The 21541-nt window shown below is 35.2% G+C and overlaps 2 protein-coding genes across 2 annotated transcripts in view; one reads left to right on the top strand and one right to left on the bottom strand.

Annotated features, from left to right (window-relative positions):
- SLC71A1 (solute carrier family 71 member 1) overlaps positions 1 to 6071 on the top strand; it is a 38852-nt gene extending 32781 nt beyond the window's left edge. The window contains exons 9-12 of the mRNA XM_004420784.3: positions 782 to 894; positions 2390 to 2487; positions 3452 to 3615; positions 4719 to 6071. Of these exons, the coding sequence (XP_004420841.1) occupies positions 782 to 894; positions 2390 to 2487; positions 3452 to 3615; positions 4719 to 4925 (582 nt within the window). The 3' untranslated portion in view covers positions 4926 to 6071. The remainder of the gene's footprint in view (positions 1 to 781; positions 895 to 2389; positions 2488 to 3451; positions 3616 to 4718) is intronic.
- Positions 6072 to 6326: 255 nt separating this feature from the next.
- Positions 6327 to 21541, bottom strand: part of SASS6 (SAS-6 centriolar assembly protein) — a 36763-nt gene continuing 21548 nt past the window's right edge. Inside the window, exons 14-17 of the mRNA XM_004420783.3 lie at positions 20261 to 20389; positions 10641 to 10738; positions 8387 to 8481; positions 6327 to 8283 (exon numbers count right to left, since the gene is read on the bottom strand). Coding sequence (XP_004420840.2) covers positions 8177 to 8283; positions 8387 to 8481; positions 10641 to 10738; positions 20261 to 20389 — 429 coding nt within the window. The 3' untranslated portion in view covers positions 6327 to 8176. The remainder of the gene's footprint in view (positions 8284 to 8386; positions 8482 to 10640; positions 10739 to 20260; positions 20390 to 21541) is intronic.

The raw sequence follows: 21541 nt of genomic DNA, 5'->3' as shown, positions 1-21541 counted from the left end.
ATAATGTTGTTTATTAAATACTATGTGCCAGGCACAGTGCTCAGTAAGCACTTTTATGTGAATATCATTTCATCTAACTCACATGACAAAGTTTTGAAGTAGATACTATTATCACCATTTTGTAGAAGACAGACTGAGTTTCAGGGTGAATGACTTGCCCAGGGTCACTCAGTCAAAGCCAAGATTATGATCCAGGCCGTTTTTCCAAAAGCTGTGCTCTTAGTTATTCTACTATACTTCTCCCAAATCATACTTGTTAGACTGATGTACTGTTCATAAAAGCATCATGGTTTCAGCAATAGATTAATTTAGGTGGAGGATATGTGAATAATTGTTAAACTATTACAGTTTTCTTTAGTCAGGGAAATAAGCATTTTGGATTAACTTGGACCTAAAAAAACTTTTTTAAAACTATTACATAATAAAGCTTTCCAAATTATCAGTTAGAACCTTTGACCTTACTGTTTACAATTTCTGATCTAAGTGGTCTTCAGTAGAAATGTACTGAATAGAAGGTTCACCTTTCTGTTCTCAGTTTTCTAACTTTTTCCCTGAATCTGGACCTCTGTCAGCGGAGGGACCTTTCATCTGCTTATATGACCTGGAGAAATGGTCTCAAATATATTCAGGGCAATTGTTGCTGAAAAGCCAAACTGTAGAGAAGTGGTAATAGTCTTTTATGGTATAGATTGAAAGAAGTCACCAAATATTTTGTTTTCTTTCTAGTTTTAAAAAGTTTTTTCTATTCTGATAAACCATTTTGGTTTTTCTTATTTTCTAGACCATAGTCTTGAGTTTACTTATGAGGTCAATTGGAAATAAGAACACCATTTTATTGGGTCTGGGATTTCAAATATTACAGCTGGCATGGTATGGCTTTGGTTCAGAACCTTGGTAGGTATAAATATTTTAATTTTCTTAATTTTGGTGCTTGCCTTTGTTATATTTTTTTTGGCTTTATTGAGGTATAATTGACAAGTGAAATTTTTGTGTTTATTTGCGTCTAAACTAAGGCTTAGATGTTAATCTGTCTCTTACTGTGCTTTTTTTGTCTCAAAATGTATATAATACAAATTTCTCACTTGTGTATTTATATATTCTTGAATGGCTTGAAGATAGAAAAGTGACATTTTATATCTAAGTGACAGGTTGGATTTTTGAATGAGATTATTGAGTTTTTTAATCTTTATTGAGTATTTTATCTAGATCAGTCTGTCATCAGGAAAAAACATGTAATCCCAAAGCAACAAGGCCCTGAAAGTTCACATTATTTACCTTTGGTTTTCTGGTTAGAAAAAAAAAAGTTGAGTACCACTGGTGATCATTACTGATGGGAAACCAGAAGGGACTAAGTCCAGTCGTTTTGGTCCCGGCTTCATGCCGAGAAAAGTCTCTCTGCTTTTCTCGCCAGTCTGGTTTCCTGCAGGGAGGTGATGGTGACGCTGATGTCAGGCTGCCCACATATACCTTCGTGCTCAGGTTATAGGTTGGAACTCCACAGTTTGCACTAGATGGAACACATCGTCCCTGTTTGGACTTGGATGTGAGTAAGCATCAAGAGTGTGTTTTCATGGATATTTTGTTTTCCAGTCTAGGGTTTACGAAGAACTGCTTGCAATTTAAATTATCAAAACATTTCTTTTAAACATCACTCAGGAGCATCCAAGGTTTAAATCAAATCAGTAATATCTTCACGTTGAATCACAGGTCCATGGGAACCTTGCCAGAAGAGTTTCTGGCTTCATATGTTTAGAAACACTTAATAATGTTTCTTTATGTGTATTATACATTATTCTCACGCACTCTCCCCCAACCCCTGCAAAAATTAATACCCAACACATTTTACAGTTTGGAATGATATCCCAATTCTGCATTAAAACCCCATGCCATTCTTGCGAATAAGTTGTATTTCTGCTTTCCAGAAGAGTAAACAGGGTTAGACTTTTAAAGTGACTTGCCCAAAGTCACACAGGAAGGAAGAAATAGAGCAAGTACAGTTCTCCTTTTGCCTGTACCGCAGCCATTTCACAGTAAAGGTTACTTGATGTTAAGTCTGTTATTTTGATTTTTGTGTGTGTGTGAGGACGATTGGCCGTGAGCTAACATCCATTGCCAATCTTCCTCTTTTTGCTGAGGAAGATTAGCCCTAGCCAACATCTGTGCTCATCTTCCTTTGTTTTGTATGTGGGACACCACCACAGCATGGCTTGATGCTCGATGAGTGGTGTGCAGGTCCATGCCCTGGATCCGAACCTGCGAACCTGGGCCACCGAAGCAGAGTGCGTTAACTTAACCACTATGCCACCGGGCTGGTCCCTGTATTTTGATTTTGACAGGTACAATGAAGAATAATGATTGACTGATTTTGTTTTGCTGCTTTTGATTCTAGGATGATGTGGGCCGCTGGGGCCGTAGCAGCCATGTCTAGCATTACCTTTCCAGCCGTCAGTGCACTCGTTTCACGAACTGCTGATGCCGATCAACAAGGTGAGTTGATAGGAACCAATGATAATTATTTAAAAGTACAGAATATTCTAATCCTATGTTCTCTCTCTCTCTTTCCTAAGTACTGAAACTTAAGTATATCTTTCAGGTAGAGAATTTTAAATAGCTTTAATTGTAAAGAGGAAAAGCAGATTCTAGGTATTACCCGTAGGTGGATACATATAGCCTTGGCTCTCATTTTGAATGTGTCCCTCTCTGTTCTTTTGCTAGAAAATTTAGTGACGAAGGTCGCCCACCTTATATTCACTAACCATTTATTTATTGTTTGCTATGATATGCTAGATACCTTGGGATACTCTCATAACCCTTTTATTAAAATCTTATGGTTTCAGTTATCTAAAGACATAGAAAACGTATTTTTGTCGTCTTATGCTTTTGTGGCAGGTACACTTAATTCTTGAAATGCTAACAGATTAGGAATAATTCTTTGAAAAGGATGTTTTATCTAGTCATAAGGAAAAGGAAAAAAGGATGTTACACAAGAGTGGCAGCGGTCACTTGGTTAATAAATGAGGAAGGAAAGACCTGTGGTCACAGCAAGTTGCATTTTAAGTTTGAGAGAAGATCCCAGAGATAAACAAAAATCAAACTATAAGAAGAGTCTATATTTGACTATATGGGGTCTGAAGTATCTTCTTGGGGACAGAGTGTTTAACAGTTGTGCTTGTGAACTCATGCCTTATTTTTAGCCAAGGGGCGTTTTAAAGGAAAATAAAGTGCTTTTGCCCACTTGTTTCTTTTATGTTAGACGGGTATACCTGTCACATTTTGCATCAGATAGCTTACTAGACTTTGTAGAGCTGATGGTGTCTAAGTAATTTCTAAGGCCATCGCAGTAAATTGCTAGTGTCTCATAAAAGCTTGGGTTTTAGAATGATTTCATGTTTGTACTGGTTCTAGGGTAGGAAAAAATAAGTGTACTAAATTATTTGTTTAAACCATTTAGGTGTTGTTCAAGGAATGATAACAGGAATTCGAGGATTGTGCAATGGTCTGGGACCAGCTCTTTATGGATTCATTTTCTACATATTCCATGTAGAACTTAAAGAACTGCCGATGACAGGAACAGACTTGGGAACAAACACAAGCCCACAGCACCACTTTGAACAGGTAATTCTTTATTCACAAGATAAAAATATAGTTTATTTGGCTGGATTGAAAGATGATAAATGTTTTTTGGTCACTAAAGCTTTTATGTGAGATTCTTATTTTAGATGGAATAAGATACTTAAAAACCAAAGCCTAAGGGACCGTGTTCTCCTATATTCCTCTTCGTGAAATTAGCTGTGCATACCATATCTATTTTCCCTGGAGAATTAAACATTAAGTATCCTAGTTTGTCATTTTACACCTAATGGCATAGGTAATACCCATTTGTCTATACTACTGCGTGTCTTTCATCTGAGACTTTTGTGATGTTCAAGTTCCCTGTGTGAAGCCTGCCTTCCGTCTGAAGAGTCAGGTGCTGGTAAACATCTTTGTTCACTGGTTTGCTATACTACCCTCCTTACAATTGAAAATATTAACGGCAAACATTATCATTTTAGCCAATACAAATAGCTCATCAGTTTCTTTGCTTGTTTAGCAGAATTCTACAGTGATCCTCTAACCAGCTAAGACTACTTTTAAATAAAAAAGAATGTTTGTTTGTGGGCTATACACAGCTAAAACTGGCAGTACAAGTTTCTGCTAAGAATGAATGTAATTTTGAGCTAAAACAAAAGTCTCTGAGTCTTCTCATGGTAACAGCATCATCTGTTTTCTCAACTCTCAGTCACTAGAGAATATAATTATCTTTTTAAACAAAGAAAATGGGAATTGATTCTGCTACTGTGGTTAATATTGTATGCTAATTGATTTTACTTTTGAGATCTTCCTGTTTTCCTCTTGAACTAGCAAATTAAGTGAAGGCTCACAGAACACGTTCAGATTTTGTGCTGCAAGTGACAATATGATATTTTTGTATAGGCTGTTTTTTAAAAATCTTTTGGCTGTTTCTTGGGTCAGTTGTCATCCCCAGAATTTTATATTGAGAGTATAAGTATCCTTTTTCTCCTAAAAAGAGAATGCTTTTTCTAACTGTGGCTTTAATGAAGAAAGAGGAACCATTGGCTTGTAATTCATAGCAATCAGTTATTACTGAAAGATAAGCAGTGTTTTCCTCTGAGCAAAGATGTCTATGCAGAAATCCTAATTATCTTTTTCTTCCTCAGAATTCCATCATCCCTGGCCCCCCCTTCCTCTTTGGAGCCTGTTCGGTACTGCTGGCTCTGCTTGTTGCCTTGTTTATTCCGGAACATACCAATTTAAGCTTAAGGTCGAGCAGTTGGAGAAAGCACTGTGGCAGTCACAGCCATCCTCATAGTACACAAGCGCCAGGAGAGGCCAAAGAACCTTTACTCCAGGACACAAATGTGTGACAACCGAAATCAGGAAGACTTTTCTATCAGCACCCAGGTCTTAGTTTTCACCTGTAGTTCTGGATGTACATTCCATTTCCATCTACAGTGTACTTTAAGATTGTCTTAAGAAATTATCTGCATGAACTGCGTGGGAACTAAAGAAAGAACCAACCGGACAGTTTTCCAAAGATGTTACAATTTCTTTTGAAAAGAAACCTTTTGTTTATTAGCACCAATTTCTTGCCACTAAGCTGTTTGTTTTATTATACATCCTTTAATTAAAAACGGTATATGTAACTTCTTAGATCCTAGCACCGTCTCTGCTACCACTTCCTTCAGGTGTTGAGCTTTAACTCCATCATGCTGACTCGCAGTGAGACAGCAGGTAGTACGGTTGTGGACCCGTTTGTTTTAACATTGTAAAATCTTGAGTCAGATTTTAATATCGTAAAATCTTGGGTCAAATAATTCAAAGCCTTAATGCAGATACACTAAAGTAAAGAAACGATAAATTGTTTGCATTTAAAAAAAAACTCTTAAGAAAACTGTACTAAATCTGAATCATGTTTCAAGCTTGTTTGTAGTAATTTTATTTTAAACATTATTCACTACTGTTTTTGAAATGAGAAAATATCAGCCATTTAGAATTTAAATTGGGGTGTTTAGAGCCTGTAAATCTAAATGCTGGCTCAAATTTGTACCCCAGCTACTTATACCACTATTCTTTTAATGTTTGCATAATCATAAGAACCTCAACACTTGAATACATAATCTAAAAATTATCTAGTCAAGCTGGTAGCCTTGAAAATGTCAATGTGATATCTATCTGTAGATAAATATATATAGTGGCCTTTCGGGACTGTCACAGTAACACTTTATTTACAGAGCTAATGTTTGTCCTAAATTTTCAGGACCCTAGAAGAGAGCTTTATACAATTACTGATGTGAATTTCTCTAAAGTGTATATTTTTGTGTCCAGTTATATTATTTAAAAAAGTGTTACTTTGTAAAAATTGTACATAAAGTATTGTATAGTTTACACTGTTTTCATCTTGTGTGTGGTTATTGCTTAATGCTTTTTAAACTTGGAACATTCACTATGGTTAAATAAGGTCTTAAAAGAAATGTAAATATTCTGTTAATAAAATTAAATATTTTAATGATTTTTTTTTTAAAGAAAGTCTTGATCTGTGATTCCCTGTAAGGCCTGTTTTGACTTTGTTACCATAATCATTTTTACAGTAACAAATCAAAGCTTTGAATCCATTTCCCTTCCCTCACTATAAAATACTCTTGTAGGAAGACAAAAGGAAAGAAATGAAAACGTAGTCCATACAACAACTGGAAGTACTTAATTTTCTAAGCATAGATATTGTAGGTCAATCCTATTTCTGTTTTTATATACTTTTTATATCATACTCCCAAAATAATAATTTATTAACAAAGCTCACACAGTTTACAGAAATACATTAAGTGCAACATTTTGATTATCAACACATGTACAATTTTACACTGCAAAACAATTTCAAATAAAGTTTAAGAGGTAGAGCAAAGAATTAGCACACTCAGAAGTTTGTATATGTACATTTAATACAAAAAAATATCTTCAGCAAGTTTATATCAAAATTATCCTATCTTTTGGAAATTCTCCCATTTTTCCATGTGTAGATATAGAAAAGGATAGCTATATTTAAAAAAAAAAAAGCTACCTGTATGTCATGTACCCCATCCAAACCCCATCTCAGTGTTTTATATATTTTACATAGTACGTACAAGAAAGATTCTAATACCACCAAGAGGCTTCTCTCCAGATTAGTAAGTGCTTTCAAGTTACTGTAACCAAGTATTCTTACTAATATATCTAAATGAGGAAAGAACTGCATATAAAAAGTCTAATAATAGTTACTAAATTTTTTAGACTAGATCCTTAGTTTAAGACAGCTTGCAATTGCCAGCAGAGCTCCAAAGTATCGTAAGACTCAACGTCGTCGCTTCATAAAAAAATCAGCAAAGATTCTTTGTCTTATCATGGAACCCAATAATGTCAGTATGTCACTAGTATCTTGAAATGTCTTTCCTCATGTATGTAATAAGGTCCTTGAAAATAATTTTTTAAATATCACATGAGCATTAGCAATCTTGGCAAGCAAAAACTGATTTAGAGGTTTCTTAAGAGAATGCTATTCTGTACTGGATGGCTGTCAATAAGAAAACAACGGGACCCTATGATTCTGGGTGAATTATTTTAAATCACCTGGTTTTTTCCAAGGAACTATTCTTACTTGAAACTTTTAGTTATAGAAGAAAAGAAAGTTGTAACTACTTCTTCCAAGTTAATTATTTTGTCTACATTATTAAGCAAACATCAAAATGAACCCGTTCTGACATTATAAACAAACATACAATGAATATTCATGATGCTCTTTTAGTAAAGATTTTGTATAGTACAATTTTTAAAACAAAATTCCACTATTACAGATTTAATTGCATAACTAATAAAATTGAAATAAAAGAGGAAAACGATGAGTGTAGACTTCCAGGAAGCATTAAAATCCTACAAACCTTGCAGCTCAAATGACTAAAGCACTTTATACCCAATCTGGTCAAGTAAATAGACTGTCCAAATTATTTTTATAATATATTTATCAAAATTACTTACTAGACTTATTCAATAGTTAATTTAAAGGCTTCAAGGAAAATATTTACTTGCTATGAAGGATTAATTCAGTAATTTAAGCTAATTTTAGGACTTTCCCTTTACTGAAAATATCAATAATATAGATACCTTAGGAGATAATCATTTTCCCTGGTAATTCTCACGCAGCAAATTTAAAACTTTTATTTTACCAATGAAAACGATAAAATGAATTAATAGCATTCTTTGGTTTCATACTACTAGGTCTGAGCAGGTTTTAATTTACCCAGATATTCAATATGATTAGAAAGTCCCTTGTAAGGATCAACTCTTTCCTTAGAACTTATGAGAATTTCTAAGGATTAGATTAATAAAATTCATAATATTATTCCATAAATCACCATGTTCACCGTCTAAAAAGTGTCATTTTACTCAGAATCTTTACCAATCCCCAAGCACGAATCTGCTCCTCTAACCTGCCGTCAACAACACAGTGCTTAAAGGATGTGGACCTAACAGCAGCTCAAGTAAACTTTGAAACTCACTTGTTTAAGATTTGATCTATGCTGTTTCCATATTTTTAAACCACATGAATTCCTAAAATTTCAAAGAAAAATGAAAGATGACACTAAGATTAACTGTTTGGTAATTGCCCGGGGAAATATGCTGAAGATGTAGACGGGAGCACTGCGGATTTTGAAGATGTCTGTAATGCTCCTAAAGTGCCATCTTTTTGATGGTCTGCAAATGAGGACAAAAAAAGATTATATATATTCACTTCGGTCTATATAATACATTTAATTAAGTCACAGTGTACACATCCATTTCAGAAATGTCTTCTCACCTGGATTATTAAATAGATTTTGGCTGAGCCCACGTAAAGGAATGCTATCTTCCCTTTTCTTCAGATATTTGGATTCCAGCCCTAAATTTTCACCACTTAAAAAGAAAATAGTAATTATTTACTTATTTTAACAAAGCTTTATTTTCTCTTTAGTAGTTAATTTTGAAGGTTTATCTAATCTATATACATATACTACATATAATTAAGTTATATTTATAGCTTTGTTCAAAACAAATCACATTCTTCACTGATTTCTTAAGCAAATAATTTATCTATTCATAAGCCAAAGTACCCTTCTTCCCAGTAAAGAGTAAATCATAATAAATAACACTAAAAATTCTAAGAATCGGAATAAGGAATGTGGGGGAAATGAAAATTCTATGAGTACTATAAAATTTTAAAGAATAGCACATAAGTGATACATGATAGAAGAAAAATATACATGTTTATGCATTGAGAATATCATTATTATTTAATAATTTCTCTCACCTTGTATTTAAAATAAGATTTTTTTCCTTTGACCAAAAGCTCTTCAAAATTTTGTAGTGCTTCAAAGTTGTCATTATTAAATATTAATATACATTGTACAATAATGAATTCTAATCAGATGAATACAAATATGAAATTTTGAAAAAAAAAGAAAAAAAGGGGGGGCATTTCTGTAGCTGTATTTTTCCCCCTTCTACCACTATATTCCTTGTTTCTCAATCTGTTCAGTGTTAACAATTTCTCTAGTAGTACACTTTTAACAAGAAATTAAGACTTGCAAAACAATGACATTATATCCTTAAAATTAAATGATGGTCTTTGCCCAATTTTCAGAAAAGAATTAAGTAGTTGAATAGGTATTTTTTTCAATTTTAATTTTTTTTCTTTAATTTTTGATATCCATTGCCACTAGCTGACAACAGATAAATCAATTTGCAACAGAAAAAACTCAAAATACCCGAATAGTCTTAATTTTATGGACACATGATTATGTTTGATTTTGTACCATAAACATGATCATCATATTTTCTTCAAGTAAAATTGCTCTTGAAGCATAGCTCTTGCTATGAAGGAGTTAAATATATAAACATTATGGTGTTCTACCATTAATATAAATTCCAGGTGCTCTGCCTCTTGAACAAGTGTGAGATTAAATATAACAAATGTATCCATTTCAGGACTTCAAAGAATTCTGACCTTTTTTAAAAAGGAAGACTCAAAAACACTATTTTAATACTAGTCTTGGTGTCAATTTTAGAGAAGCCAATGAATAAAGTCCAGAAAGCTGGCATAAGAAGCCTCTTTGAAACATGTCAGTAATTTAGTTTGCAATATACTGGGATGGTAACAGCCCATGACGAGTGCCAGCAGACAGGCCTTAAAGCCATTAAATTTTAAGTAAATAAGGAAGCATAATGATAAGAAAACAATATTACAAACATGAAGACTACCCAACCCAGAGAGACCAATTTGCATATATGAGTTGTTTAATTTAGCCACAACTCACTGATTCAATAAACTTCACAATGCAAAACCTGTTTAAGATCTAAAAAATAGGCAAGGAATCTCTGAGTAGGCAAAACAGAAGTCACAAATTGGCATTAAAGCTTATTTATGTTAGCTATGGGACAATCTCATAAGCCTTTTTACTGTTATTTACCAAAGATTTCTAGCTGGTTTCTCAGATTACTTTCCACTGGAAGAAATAATTCAGAAAAATGGAGAGCCTCCAGAGACAGACATAGCCCTACAGGAAAACAAAAACAAAACAGGCAACTACGAGAAATTAAAAAGATTTCTATCTATTTGCCCAAGAATATTTAAAGGGGTGATCTTTGGTTATCTAGGAAAATCACTTAAAAAATACAATTTTACTATATGTCTGTCTCCTGCAATTTAAAAAAATATGAGAAACCTCTTTCTTATAGCTATAAGTGATTCAACTTAAATTCCACTAATCAGCAACCTAAAATATCACAATCAAGTGGGCATCGTAGCTTTCAAGCACTGATAAAATCCTTTAAGATGACTTGTAAAATCGTAAACATTATGGGCCAGCCCCGGTGGCCTAGTGGTTAAGTTTGGTGCGCTCCGCTTCGGCAAACCGGGTTCGGTTCCTGGGTGCAGACTCACACCACTCATCTGTTAGTGGCCATGCTGTGGCAGCAGCTCACATACAATAAGAAGATTGGCCACAGATGTTAGCTCAGGGTGATTCTTCCTCAGCAAAAAAAAAAAAAAAAAAATTATGTCAACAAGTACTTACTTTTCCTTGTCAGTTGAGCAAGCCATACTAACAGTTGTTCCTGACTGAACATCTCCTAGTGATGTATTTGGTTTTGTAAACTGCAAGTTAAAATGAACCTGAGAAGAGGAAAAACAACTCATGTAACTGAATTAGCGAGAACTGAGACAGCTCTATATGGAGATAGGTGGTTAAAGTATTTTCTAATAAATCTAGACCATAGAAATACAGGTTCAACCTATATTTTGTAACACAAGCACATTATACTGAGAAGATTTAATAAAAAGAATCCCATTTCTCCTTGCCAAAAAAGTTCCTGTCACATAAGTAAGAGGAAGAGCACAAAATAATTCTCTTATCAATTATTTTGAAACAATAACATGAACGTTAATACATTTAAATAAGTGTTAGAGCGCTAAAAGTAACCAAGTACCGCAATGATACATTACCTCATGCATTCTGGGAATCCTTCCCTTCCAAGAACTTTCAAAGCCTGTTATATTTATTTAAGGATTCTAAATGATGGCTAGGGATTTGAATATTGAAACAGTCAAAACTAATCCAAGAATCTATGCTGTATCTCTTGCAAGTGGAAAAATGCCTGGCCGTAGTACACATTCATTAAATATTTATTGAATGAATGAATCCACGGCTATTATTGTCTTCCAAAATAAAGGAGAAGAAACAATTCACTTTGTTTTAAAATTGAGATTATATTTCAAAATTATCTAGTGTTCTATTTGTTAGCATGGCACAATCTTTTAAAATACTCTTCCGTATTCTTTCAGCATGATTTTGTTTCTTGCTTAATTTAACTTGCTATTTTTTTTATATAAATATACATATATTTTTTTGTGAGGAAGATTAGCCCTGAGCTAACATCTGTTGCCAATCCTCCTCTTTTTGCTGGGGAAGATTGGCCCTGGGCTAACATCCTTGCCCATCTTCATCTACTTTATATGTGGGACACCTGCCACAGCATGGCTTGATAAGCAGTGCATAGGTCGGCACCTGGGATCTGAACCCGTGAACTCCGGGCCACTGAAGCAAAGTGCGCAAACTGGTTTTAACCACTACGCCACCGGGCCGGCCCCTAACTCATGTTATTTTACATCTTCACAGTTAAATATCTATTTGAATGTCCTAAATCTTGACAGTAACATTTTAAGACATCAGGTATATCACAGATTGAATGTCATGAAATAAAATTTTGTTTGTTTGTTTAACTGCAACTAAAAAGACCATGTTTTAATTGCCAAAGCTGCTAGTACAAGACTACCTAGATCAGGTCTCCAAAGTAGGCAGTGATTACTACCATCCATCAAAGTATAAGAAGAAAATCTTATAACTGGTTTACAGACATTTTTAATCTCATTCATTAACTTCTATTTTTGAGTACATTTTATTATTAATAATAGATAACAGATAACATTTATGAAGCACTTATCATGTACAAGGCACTATTCTAAGCAAAGTCATTAACTCAGCCTTCACAATAATCCAGTAAAGTAGATAAAACTATTGCTCCATTTTACAAGTGGAGAAACTGAAGCATGACAGTTGGACGTTGTTTTTTGCTTGTTTGTTTTTCAGTGCCTTCACCAACTTCACATTGATAGAGGCAGGATTTAAACTCTAACATCACATTCCACTTTCTTAACCACTAAACTATACTGTATATAATATAGTAGTTGAGCACTATATGCATACAATTCACAAATAAATAAATATTCCTGTATTAGAGATTCAACCTCCAAGTGTTTTGTTGTTTACGGTTTTTTGTGTTTTTTTTAAGTAGTGGGGATACACGATCAAAAGAATATGGAGATTAATGATACAGGAAACACTGAAATTCTTGCTCCTATGTTTAAGAACATCCCTGTTATAATGATTCTTCTGATTCCGGAAGAGATATAAGAAAGGTAATCTTATTCTTTTATAAGTCATATGTAGTTCTACCAACTAGGCAACTATCTGTAGCAGTTCTTGTCCTCATTTTGGACATTATATATATTCCTGGAAAGCTGTTTAAAATAAAAAAGCAATTGTGAATTCAATCATAATTCTCAAGAAAAAAACTATCCCAGGATGTAATCACACGTGAGTATACTGATATTTATTAGGAAACAATAGTATTTCTTTGAATATATAGATCTAATTCTCTTTAATAAGTGACGCAAGAAAAACCAATTAAATGCATCTAAATAGTCTTTACATAATAATATTCTAAGCATAAAAACTCAGGCTTAATTCTCATTTCACTGAGAATTCTCAATAGCTCCAGATGATAATTAATAAGGCTATGGCTAAAGAGAAGCACATGCCTAAGCAACACAGCCAACTTATTTTGAGGGCAGCCCCAAATTAATTTGATAAAGCGCTTATAATGGCAGTTTCAAAGTCCTCAAGTCTATCTTTTATAATACTCTTTTCAAAAATATTTATCTCTATGATTTAGGAAAAAATCAATTTGGACTTGAAGTTAGGAATGAAAATAGAATCAGTGGCTGGCCTGTATGGATTAAATTATTGTGAAAATAAAATTAATACTACACATAAAAAAACGTGTAAATCTAAGACGTTAGTAATATAATATGGACGAAGAACTCAAGTGGGTAGAAAAAAGCCTTAGCAAATAAATCAGGATTTGGAAGGATGGCTAAGCATATGCTATTTGAGATAAGGTTACCAGAACTACATTTTAGAATTTGCTATAAGCCTGCCCTACCAGACCTTTAAATCCCAGCAATGGAATCCAAAAATATCACCACAGCTAATATACCAGCAGTATGAAGTCAATAATCCTAGTTAGGTTTGAGAGTTGTAGAAGATATAAGGAGAAGAATGAATAAAAATGGAGAGGCTGAATAAATGGATAAAAATGGAGTGAGTCCACCCTGGCAGGAGGTACATGTAGCTGGGCCAATGTTGGCGAGGTGCTGTGGGCCCATCGGCAGTGGGGCATGTCAGCCACAGCAGACTTGTGCCTCTGGGCCATTTCAAACAGCCACACAGGGGATCTGCCTCACATTCCAACGCCTAAAATGATTGTGCACTGCCTTCCCTGGGGCCAGACCCATCCATCTGCACTTCTGAGCGAGCCAACAACAGCTGCATGCTGCAGAGAGCTGCGCCTGAGGCCTGCAGCAATGGTGAGCCCAAGACTAGCAACCAGCCACACTGGGAGCCTAACTCGCTTAAAAGCCTAACTTGCAGCCAGCCCTGCTGGGGCTTGCCCCACCCAAAAAGCAACCATAGCAGCTGCACATGGCTGAGCACTACAACCAGCTGGCCCAGGGGCCAGCCTAGCCTAGCCTAGCCATGCACCTATCGCAAGAGCAGCCCCACCACAACAGAAGGGCACACAGAGTGCATACAGGGGACACTCCTGGAATATTTGGAATGGGTGACAAGAGGTAAGCACCCTGCTAGGCCCCATAAAAGGGATGACTTACTTAAGGCCACATCTCCAAGATTGAGAGACGTAGCTGATCTATCTAATACATAGATAAACACAGAGAAGTTGGCAAAATGAGAAGACAAAGGAATATATGCCAAATAAGGAAACGAGACAAATCCTCAGAAAAAGAACTAAATGAAACAGAGATAATCTGCCTGATAAAAAGTACAAAATAATAGTCATAAGGATGCTCACTGATCTTGGGAGAATAATAGATGAACGCAGTGAGAACTTCAACTAAGAACTGGAAAATATAAAAAAGATCCAATCAGAAATGAAGAATACAAAAATGGAAAACTTCACTAGAGGGAATAAACAGCACAGTAGACGACAAAAAAGAACAAATCACTGATCTGGATGAAAGCAAAGAGGAAATCACCCAAGCTGAACTAGCAAAAGAAAAAAGAATTAAAAAGAACAAGGACAGTCTAAGGGGACCTCTGGGACAACATTAAGCACACTAACATCCATATTATAGATGTCCCAGCAGGAGAAGAGAGAAACAAAGGGGCAGAGAACCTACTTGAAGAGATAATAGCTGAAAACTTCCTTAACCTAAGGAAGGAAACAGACATCCAGGTACGGGAAGCACAGAGAGCACCAAAGAAGATGAACCCAAAGGGGCCCACACCGAGACACAGTATAATTAAAGTGTGTCAAGAATTAAAGATAAAGAGAGAATCCTAAAAGCCGCAAGAGAAATGCAACAAGTTACATACAAAGGAAACCCCATAAGGCTACCTATCAGCTGACTTCTCAGCAGAAAACTTACAGGCTAGAAGGGAGTGGTACGATATATTCCAAGTGCTGAAAGGGAAAAAACCTGCAGCCAAGAATACTCTACCTGGCAAGGTTATCATTCAGAATGGAAGAAGAGATAAAAGAGTTTTCCAGATAAGCAAAAACTATAGGAGTTTATCACCACAAAAACCGGCCTTACAAGAAATGGTAAGAGGACTTACTTAAGTGGAAAAGAAAAGACCACAAATAGGAATAAGAAAATTATCAAAGACAAGCAATCACTGGTCAAGGCAAATATACAGTAAAGGTAGTGGATCAACCACCTATAAAGCCAGCATGAAGGTCAAACAACAAAAGTACTAAAAATATCTATCTCCATGATAAGAGGTTAAGGAATACACACACACACAAAAAGGAGGTAAAATATGATATCAAAAACATAAAATGTATGTAGGGGGAGTAAAAGTTTAGAGTTTTTAGTAGGAGGTCAAATTTAAGAGACCATTAACTTAATATAGATTATTTTCATAGGTTACTATATATGAACCTCATGGTAATCACAAACCAGAAACCTATAATAAATACACAAAAAATAAAGAGAAAGGAACCCAAACATAATACTAAAGAAAACCATCAAATCACAAAGCAAGAAAGCAAGAGAAGAAAGGAACAGGGAAGAACTACTAAAACACCCAGAAAAAAAGTAACAAAATGGCAATAAGTACATACTTACCAATAGCTACTTTAAATGTCAATAAGACTAAATGCTCCAATCAAAAGACATAGGGTAGCTGAATGGATACAAAAACAAGACCCATATATATGCTGCATAGAAGAGACACACTTCAGACCTAAAGACACTCACAAACTGAAAGTGAAGGGATGGAAAAAGATACTCCATGCAAATGGAAATGAAAAGAAAGCTGGGGGCAGCAATATTTATAACAGACAAAATAGACTTTAAAACAAAAACTGTAACAAGAGACAAAGAAGGGCACTACTTAATGATCAAGGGAACAATCCAACAAGAGGACATAACACATGTAAATATCTATGCACCCAACATAGGAGCACCTAAATACATAAAGCAATTATTAACAGACATAAAACAAAAAATTGATAGTAACACAATAATAACAGGGAACTTTAACACTCCACTTACATCAATGGATAGATAACCCAAGCAGAAAATCAATAAGGAAACATTGGCCTTAAATGACACATTAGATAGGCGGACTTGGTAGATATATACAGAACATTCCATCCAAAAACTGCAGAATACACATTCTTTTTGAATGCACATGGAACATTCTCTAGGATAGATCACATATTAGGCCACAAAACAAGTCTCAATAAATTTAAGAAGACTGAAATAATGCCAAGCATCTTTTCTGACCACAACAGTATGAAACTAGAAATCAACTACAAGAAAAAAACTGGAAAAGCCACAAGTATGTGGAGATGAAACAAAATGCTACTGACAACAATTGGGTCAACACAGAAATCAAAAAATACCTGGAGACAAATGAAAACAAAAATACAACATATCAAAATTTATGAGATACAGCAAGTGGTAGTAAGAGGGAATTTTATAGCAACAGAGGCCTATTTGAACAAACAAGAAAAATCTTGAATAAACAATCCCTAACAATACACCTAAAGGAACTAGAAAAAGAAGAACAAAGCCCAAAATGAGAAGAAGGAAAGAAATAATAAAAATCAGAGTGGAAATAAATGAAACAGAGACTAAAAAAAAAACAATAGAAAAAAAATCAATGAAACTAAGAGCTGGTTCTCTGAAAATATAAACAAAATTAACAAACCTCTGGAAGACTCACCAAGAAAAAAGAGAGAAGGCTCAAATAAATAAGAAATGAAAGAGGAGAAATTACAATGGACATCACTGAAATACAAAGGATTATAAGAGAATACTATGAAAAGCTATACACCAACAAACTGGATAGTCTGGAAGAAATGGATAAATTCTTAGAATCATAAAACTTTCCAAAACTGAAGAAGAAAAAAAAAGAGAATCTGAATAGACTGATCACTAGTAAGGAGAATGAAATAGTAATCAAAAACCTCCCAAAAAACAAAAGCCCAGAACCAGACAGCTTCCCAGTGAATTCCACCAAACCTTCAGAGAAGACTTAATACTTACCCTTCTCAAAGTCTTCCAAAAAGTTGATGAGGAGGAGATGCTTCCTAATTCATTCTACGAGGTCAACATTACCCTGAGACCAAAACCAGACAAGGACAACACAAAAAAGGAAAACTACAGGCCAATATCACTGATGAACATAGATGCAAAAATCCTCAACAAAATACTAGCAAATCGAATACAATACATCAAAAGGATCATACACCTCGATCAAGTGGGATTTATTCCAGGGATGCAAGGATGGTTCAACATCTGCAAATAATCAGCATGATACACCACATTAACAAAAAAAGAACAAAAGTCACACGATCATCTCAATAGAAGCAGAGAAAGCATTTAACAAGATACAGCATCCATTTATGATAAAAACTCAGAATAAAATGGGTATAGAAGGAAAGTACCTCAACATAATAAAGGAAATATATGACAAACTCACAGCCAACATCATACTCAATGGTGAAAAACCAAAAGCTATCCCTTTAAGGACAGAAACCAGACAAGCATGCCCACTTTCACCACTCTTCTTAAACACAGTATTGGAGTCCTAGTCAGAGCAATCAGGCAATAAAAAGAAATAAAAGGGACCCAAATTGGAAAGGAAGAAGTAAAACTGTCACTATTTGCAGATGACATGATTTTATATACAGAAAACCCTAAAGAATCCACCAAAAAACTATCAGAAATAATAAACAAATACAGTAAAGTTACAGGGTACAAAATCAACATACAAAAATCAGTTGCATTTCTATACACTAACAACAAAATAGCAGAAAGAGAACTTAAGAATACAATCCCATTTACAATCACAACAAAAAGAATAAAATATCTAGGAATAAATTTAACCAAAGAGGTACAAGACCTGTACACTGAAAACTAAAAAACACTGTTGAAAGAAATTGAAGAAGACAAAGAAATGGAAAGATATTCTGTGCTCGGGGCCAGCCCGGTGGCGCAAGTGGTTAAGTGTGCACGCTCTGCTTCGGCGGCCCAGGGTTCACCGGTTCGGATCTCGGGTGTGCACCGACGCACCACTTGTCAGGCCATTCTGTGGCGGCGTCCCATGTAAAGTGGAGAAGATGGGAACAGATGTTGGCCCAGGGCCAGTCGTCCTTAGCAAAAAAGAGGAGGATTGCTAGATATTAGCTCAGGGCTGATCTTCCTCACACACACACAAAAAAGATATTCTGAGCTCATGGATTGGAAGAGTTAACATGTCAAAATGTCCACACTTCGTAAAGCAATCTACAAAGATTGCACACAATGCAATCTCAACAAAGTCCCAACAACATTTTCCACGGAAATAGAACAAAGAATCCTAAAATTTATACGGAACAATAAAAGACCCCAAATAGCCAAAGAAATCCTAAGAAAAAAGAACAAAGTTGGAGGTATCACCCTCCCTGATTTCAAAATATACTACAAAGCTATAGTAATCAAAACAGCGAGGTACTGGCACAAAAACAGGCACACATATCAATGGAACAGAACTGAGAGCCCAGAAATAAATCTATGCACCTATGGATAGCTAATTTTCAACAAGTGAGCCAAGAACATACAACAGAGAAAGGAAAGTCTCTTCAATAAATGATGCTTGGAAAACTGGACAGACACATGTAAAAGAATGAAAGTAGACCATTATCTTACCATATAGAAAAATTACTCAAAATGGACTGAAGACTTGAATGTAAGACCTGAAACTATAAAAATTCTAGAAGAAAACACAGGCATATGCTCTTCAATATCGGTCTTAGTAGTATCTTTCTTTTTTTTTTTTTATAATTTTATTTATTTATTTTTTTCCCCCAAAGCCCCAGTAGATAGCTGTATGTCATAGCTGCACATCCTTCTAGTTGCTGTACGTGGGACGTGGCCTCAGCATGGCCGGAGAAGCGGTGCATCGGTGCGCGCCCGGGATCCGAACCCGGGCCCCCAGCAGCGGAGCACGCGCACTTAACCGCTAAGCCATGGGGCCAGCCCAGTAGTATCTTTCTGAATACCATGGCTCATCAGGGAAGGCAAACAAAAGAAAAAACAAACAAACGGGACTACATCAAACTAAAAGCTTCTGCACAGCAAAGGAAACTATCAATAAAATGAAAAGGCAACCTAACAATTGGGAGAAGATATTTGGAAATCACATATCTGATAAGGGGTTAATATCCAAAATATATAAATACCTCATACAACTCACCAACAACAACAAAAAACAATTAAAAATGGGCAAAGGATCTGAACAGACATTTTTCCAAAGAAGATATACAGATGGCCAACAGGCACATGAAAAGATGTTCAATATCATTAATTATTAGGGAAATGCAAATCAAAACTACAATGAGATATCACGTCATGTCCGTCAGAATGGCTACAATTAACAAGACAAGAAATAAGTATTAGAGGGGATGTGGAGAAAAGGGAATCCTCATACACTGCTACTGGGAATGTAAACTGGTGCAGCCATTATGGAAAACAGTATGGAGATTCCTCAAAAAATTAATAGAACTACCATGTGATCCAGCTATTCCACTTCTGGGTATTTATCCAAAGAACATGACAACACTAAGTCAAAAAGATAATTTCCACCCCTATGTTCACTGAAGCATTATTCATAATAGTCAAGACTTGGAAACAATCTAAGTGCCCATCAATGGATGAATGGATAAAGATGTGGTGTATATATACTACTCAGCCATAAAAAAAGATGAAATCTTGTCCATAGGTCTTGCCCAAGGTCCAACAACATAGATGGACCTTGAGGGCATTATGCTAAGCAAAATAAGTCAGCTGGAGAAAGTCAAATACCATATGATTTCACTTACAAGTGGAAGATAAAAACAACAAACACACAGAAAGATTAGATTGGTGGTTACCAGAGGGGAAGGGGAAAGGGAGGAGGGCAAAAGGGCACATATGTACAGAGATGGATGGTAATCAGTCTTTGGGTGGTGAACATGATGTACTCCACACAGAAATCGAAATATAATGAGGTAAACCTAAACTTTATATAACGTCATAAGCCAATGTTACCTGAATTAAAAAAAAATGGAGAGTGAATAGGAATAAATAAGTAGACTGATGTCCAGGTTTTTATAAATTATAGTGACACAAGAAATATCATATAGTGCATATATATACTAGATATTCAGTAATATATTCATCTCATACAGTATCTAATACTTAACAACTGATCAAAGAATAACTTAATTTTTAAAAGATGAAAAATATGTTTATGTTAATAAGTTGCTATAATTTTCAATAAAAAGTATTAGTTAATTTGTCTACCTTTGGTCCTGAAACTGGGTGGATGGTATTTTTGGCAGATATAGGATGAGGAAAGGTATTCTGGAATGCAAATGCAGAGGAGACAGGATAACCAATCCCACAAGTTGGGTAAGTCAGTCTACCATCAACCTAAAAATAAAAACGTGAAAAAGATTACAGATGAGAAATTAGTTCTAATAGTATACGATGATCCAGGAGGCATTAGCATCTCTTATAATAACTAATAGTTAAGAGCACTATCTCAGAGGCCAATTTTGTTTATCATAACGCCACAAAACTCTGCTTTATTATAGAGCATGAGGCTGGGGTACCTTTGGCACACAGGGCTTTTCAGAGTGGCTGTGCAATCTTAGACACAACAAACCACTGGACCTGCCTTTGAACTGAGTTAAAACAAAGACCTCTGAACGATCTTGGTTCCCTCAAGGCTTCCCATTCCTGAAAAAGGGGTGGGGAGGGAAGTCACAGATCAACAGGCCAATCAGGGATTTTAAAAATAAAAATAATTTTCTGTCAGACTGAGTAAAGACAAGATCTGTGTTCTTAAATAGACTAATTGAGACAATAATTTGCTTTGTCGCTAATTTTCAGTATAGTGATACCACCATTAATTAATGTCATGAAAACAGTTTACTTTTATAAGACAACTGAAACAGAAATCTTACAAAGCAACTGTGTACATCAATGGCTGTATGATAAAACTATCTTTCACACAGCTATTTATCATCAGTCATTAAGGTTAAGCCTGTCAACTTCTTCCAAATTTGAAATTTGGTATGGGCACTTCTTTCTGCACCTTTTTCCAGTTTACCAGAAATCCTTTCCCTTCTTTAAAAGTCAAGTACTATCTGATTTACTAGAGTAGATTAAAAATTCAATTAGGCATCTGCATTTTAACTCCTCTGCCAATGCCTTCCAGCCAAAGACTACCAGAAACATATCTATAGGTGTACACACTGGGTTTATTGCTCCTTACAATGAGGGAAGACTGCACACCATGGGAAACCTAATAAGAGGGGTGTCTCATGAAGAGGGTCTTAAAAGGGACTTATTTATTGGACTTAGGCACATGTTACGTGATTTAAGGGACAGTTTAAGAAAGTGGGGCTTTGCTGTGGACTGGAAGCTCTCAGAAAACAGGGATAATTGTATAACTAAGTATCTGAATAAATCTTATCTAATGAGACAGGAAGAATGTATTAAGACCAAAGCAATGATTGCTAATGAAGCAGCAGTCACTCATGTTAGCCAGGATAGGAGGATGCTTGCCCATTTTTGTGG

This window comes from Ceratotherium simum, chromosome 2 (genome assembly GCF_057802395.1).
Source record: "Ceratotherium simum simum isolate JZ-2026a chromosome 2, ASM5780239v1, whole genome shotgun sequence".
Taxonomy (NCBI): Eukaryota; Metazoa; Chordata; class Mammalia; order Perissodactyla; family Rhinocerotidae; genus Ceratotherium; species Ceratotherium simum.
This window is presented reverse-complemented; position numbering and strand designations above follow the sequence as displayed.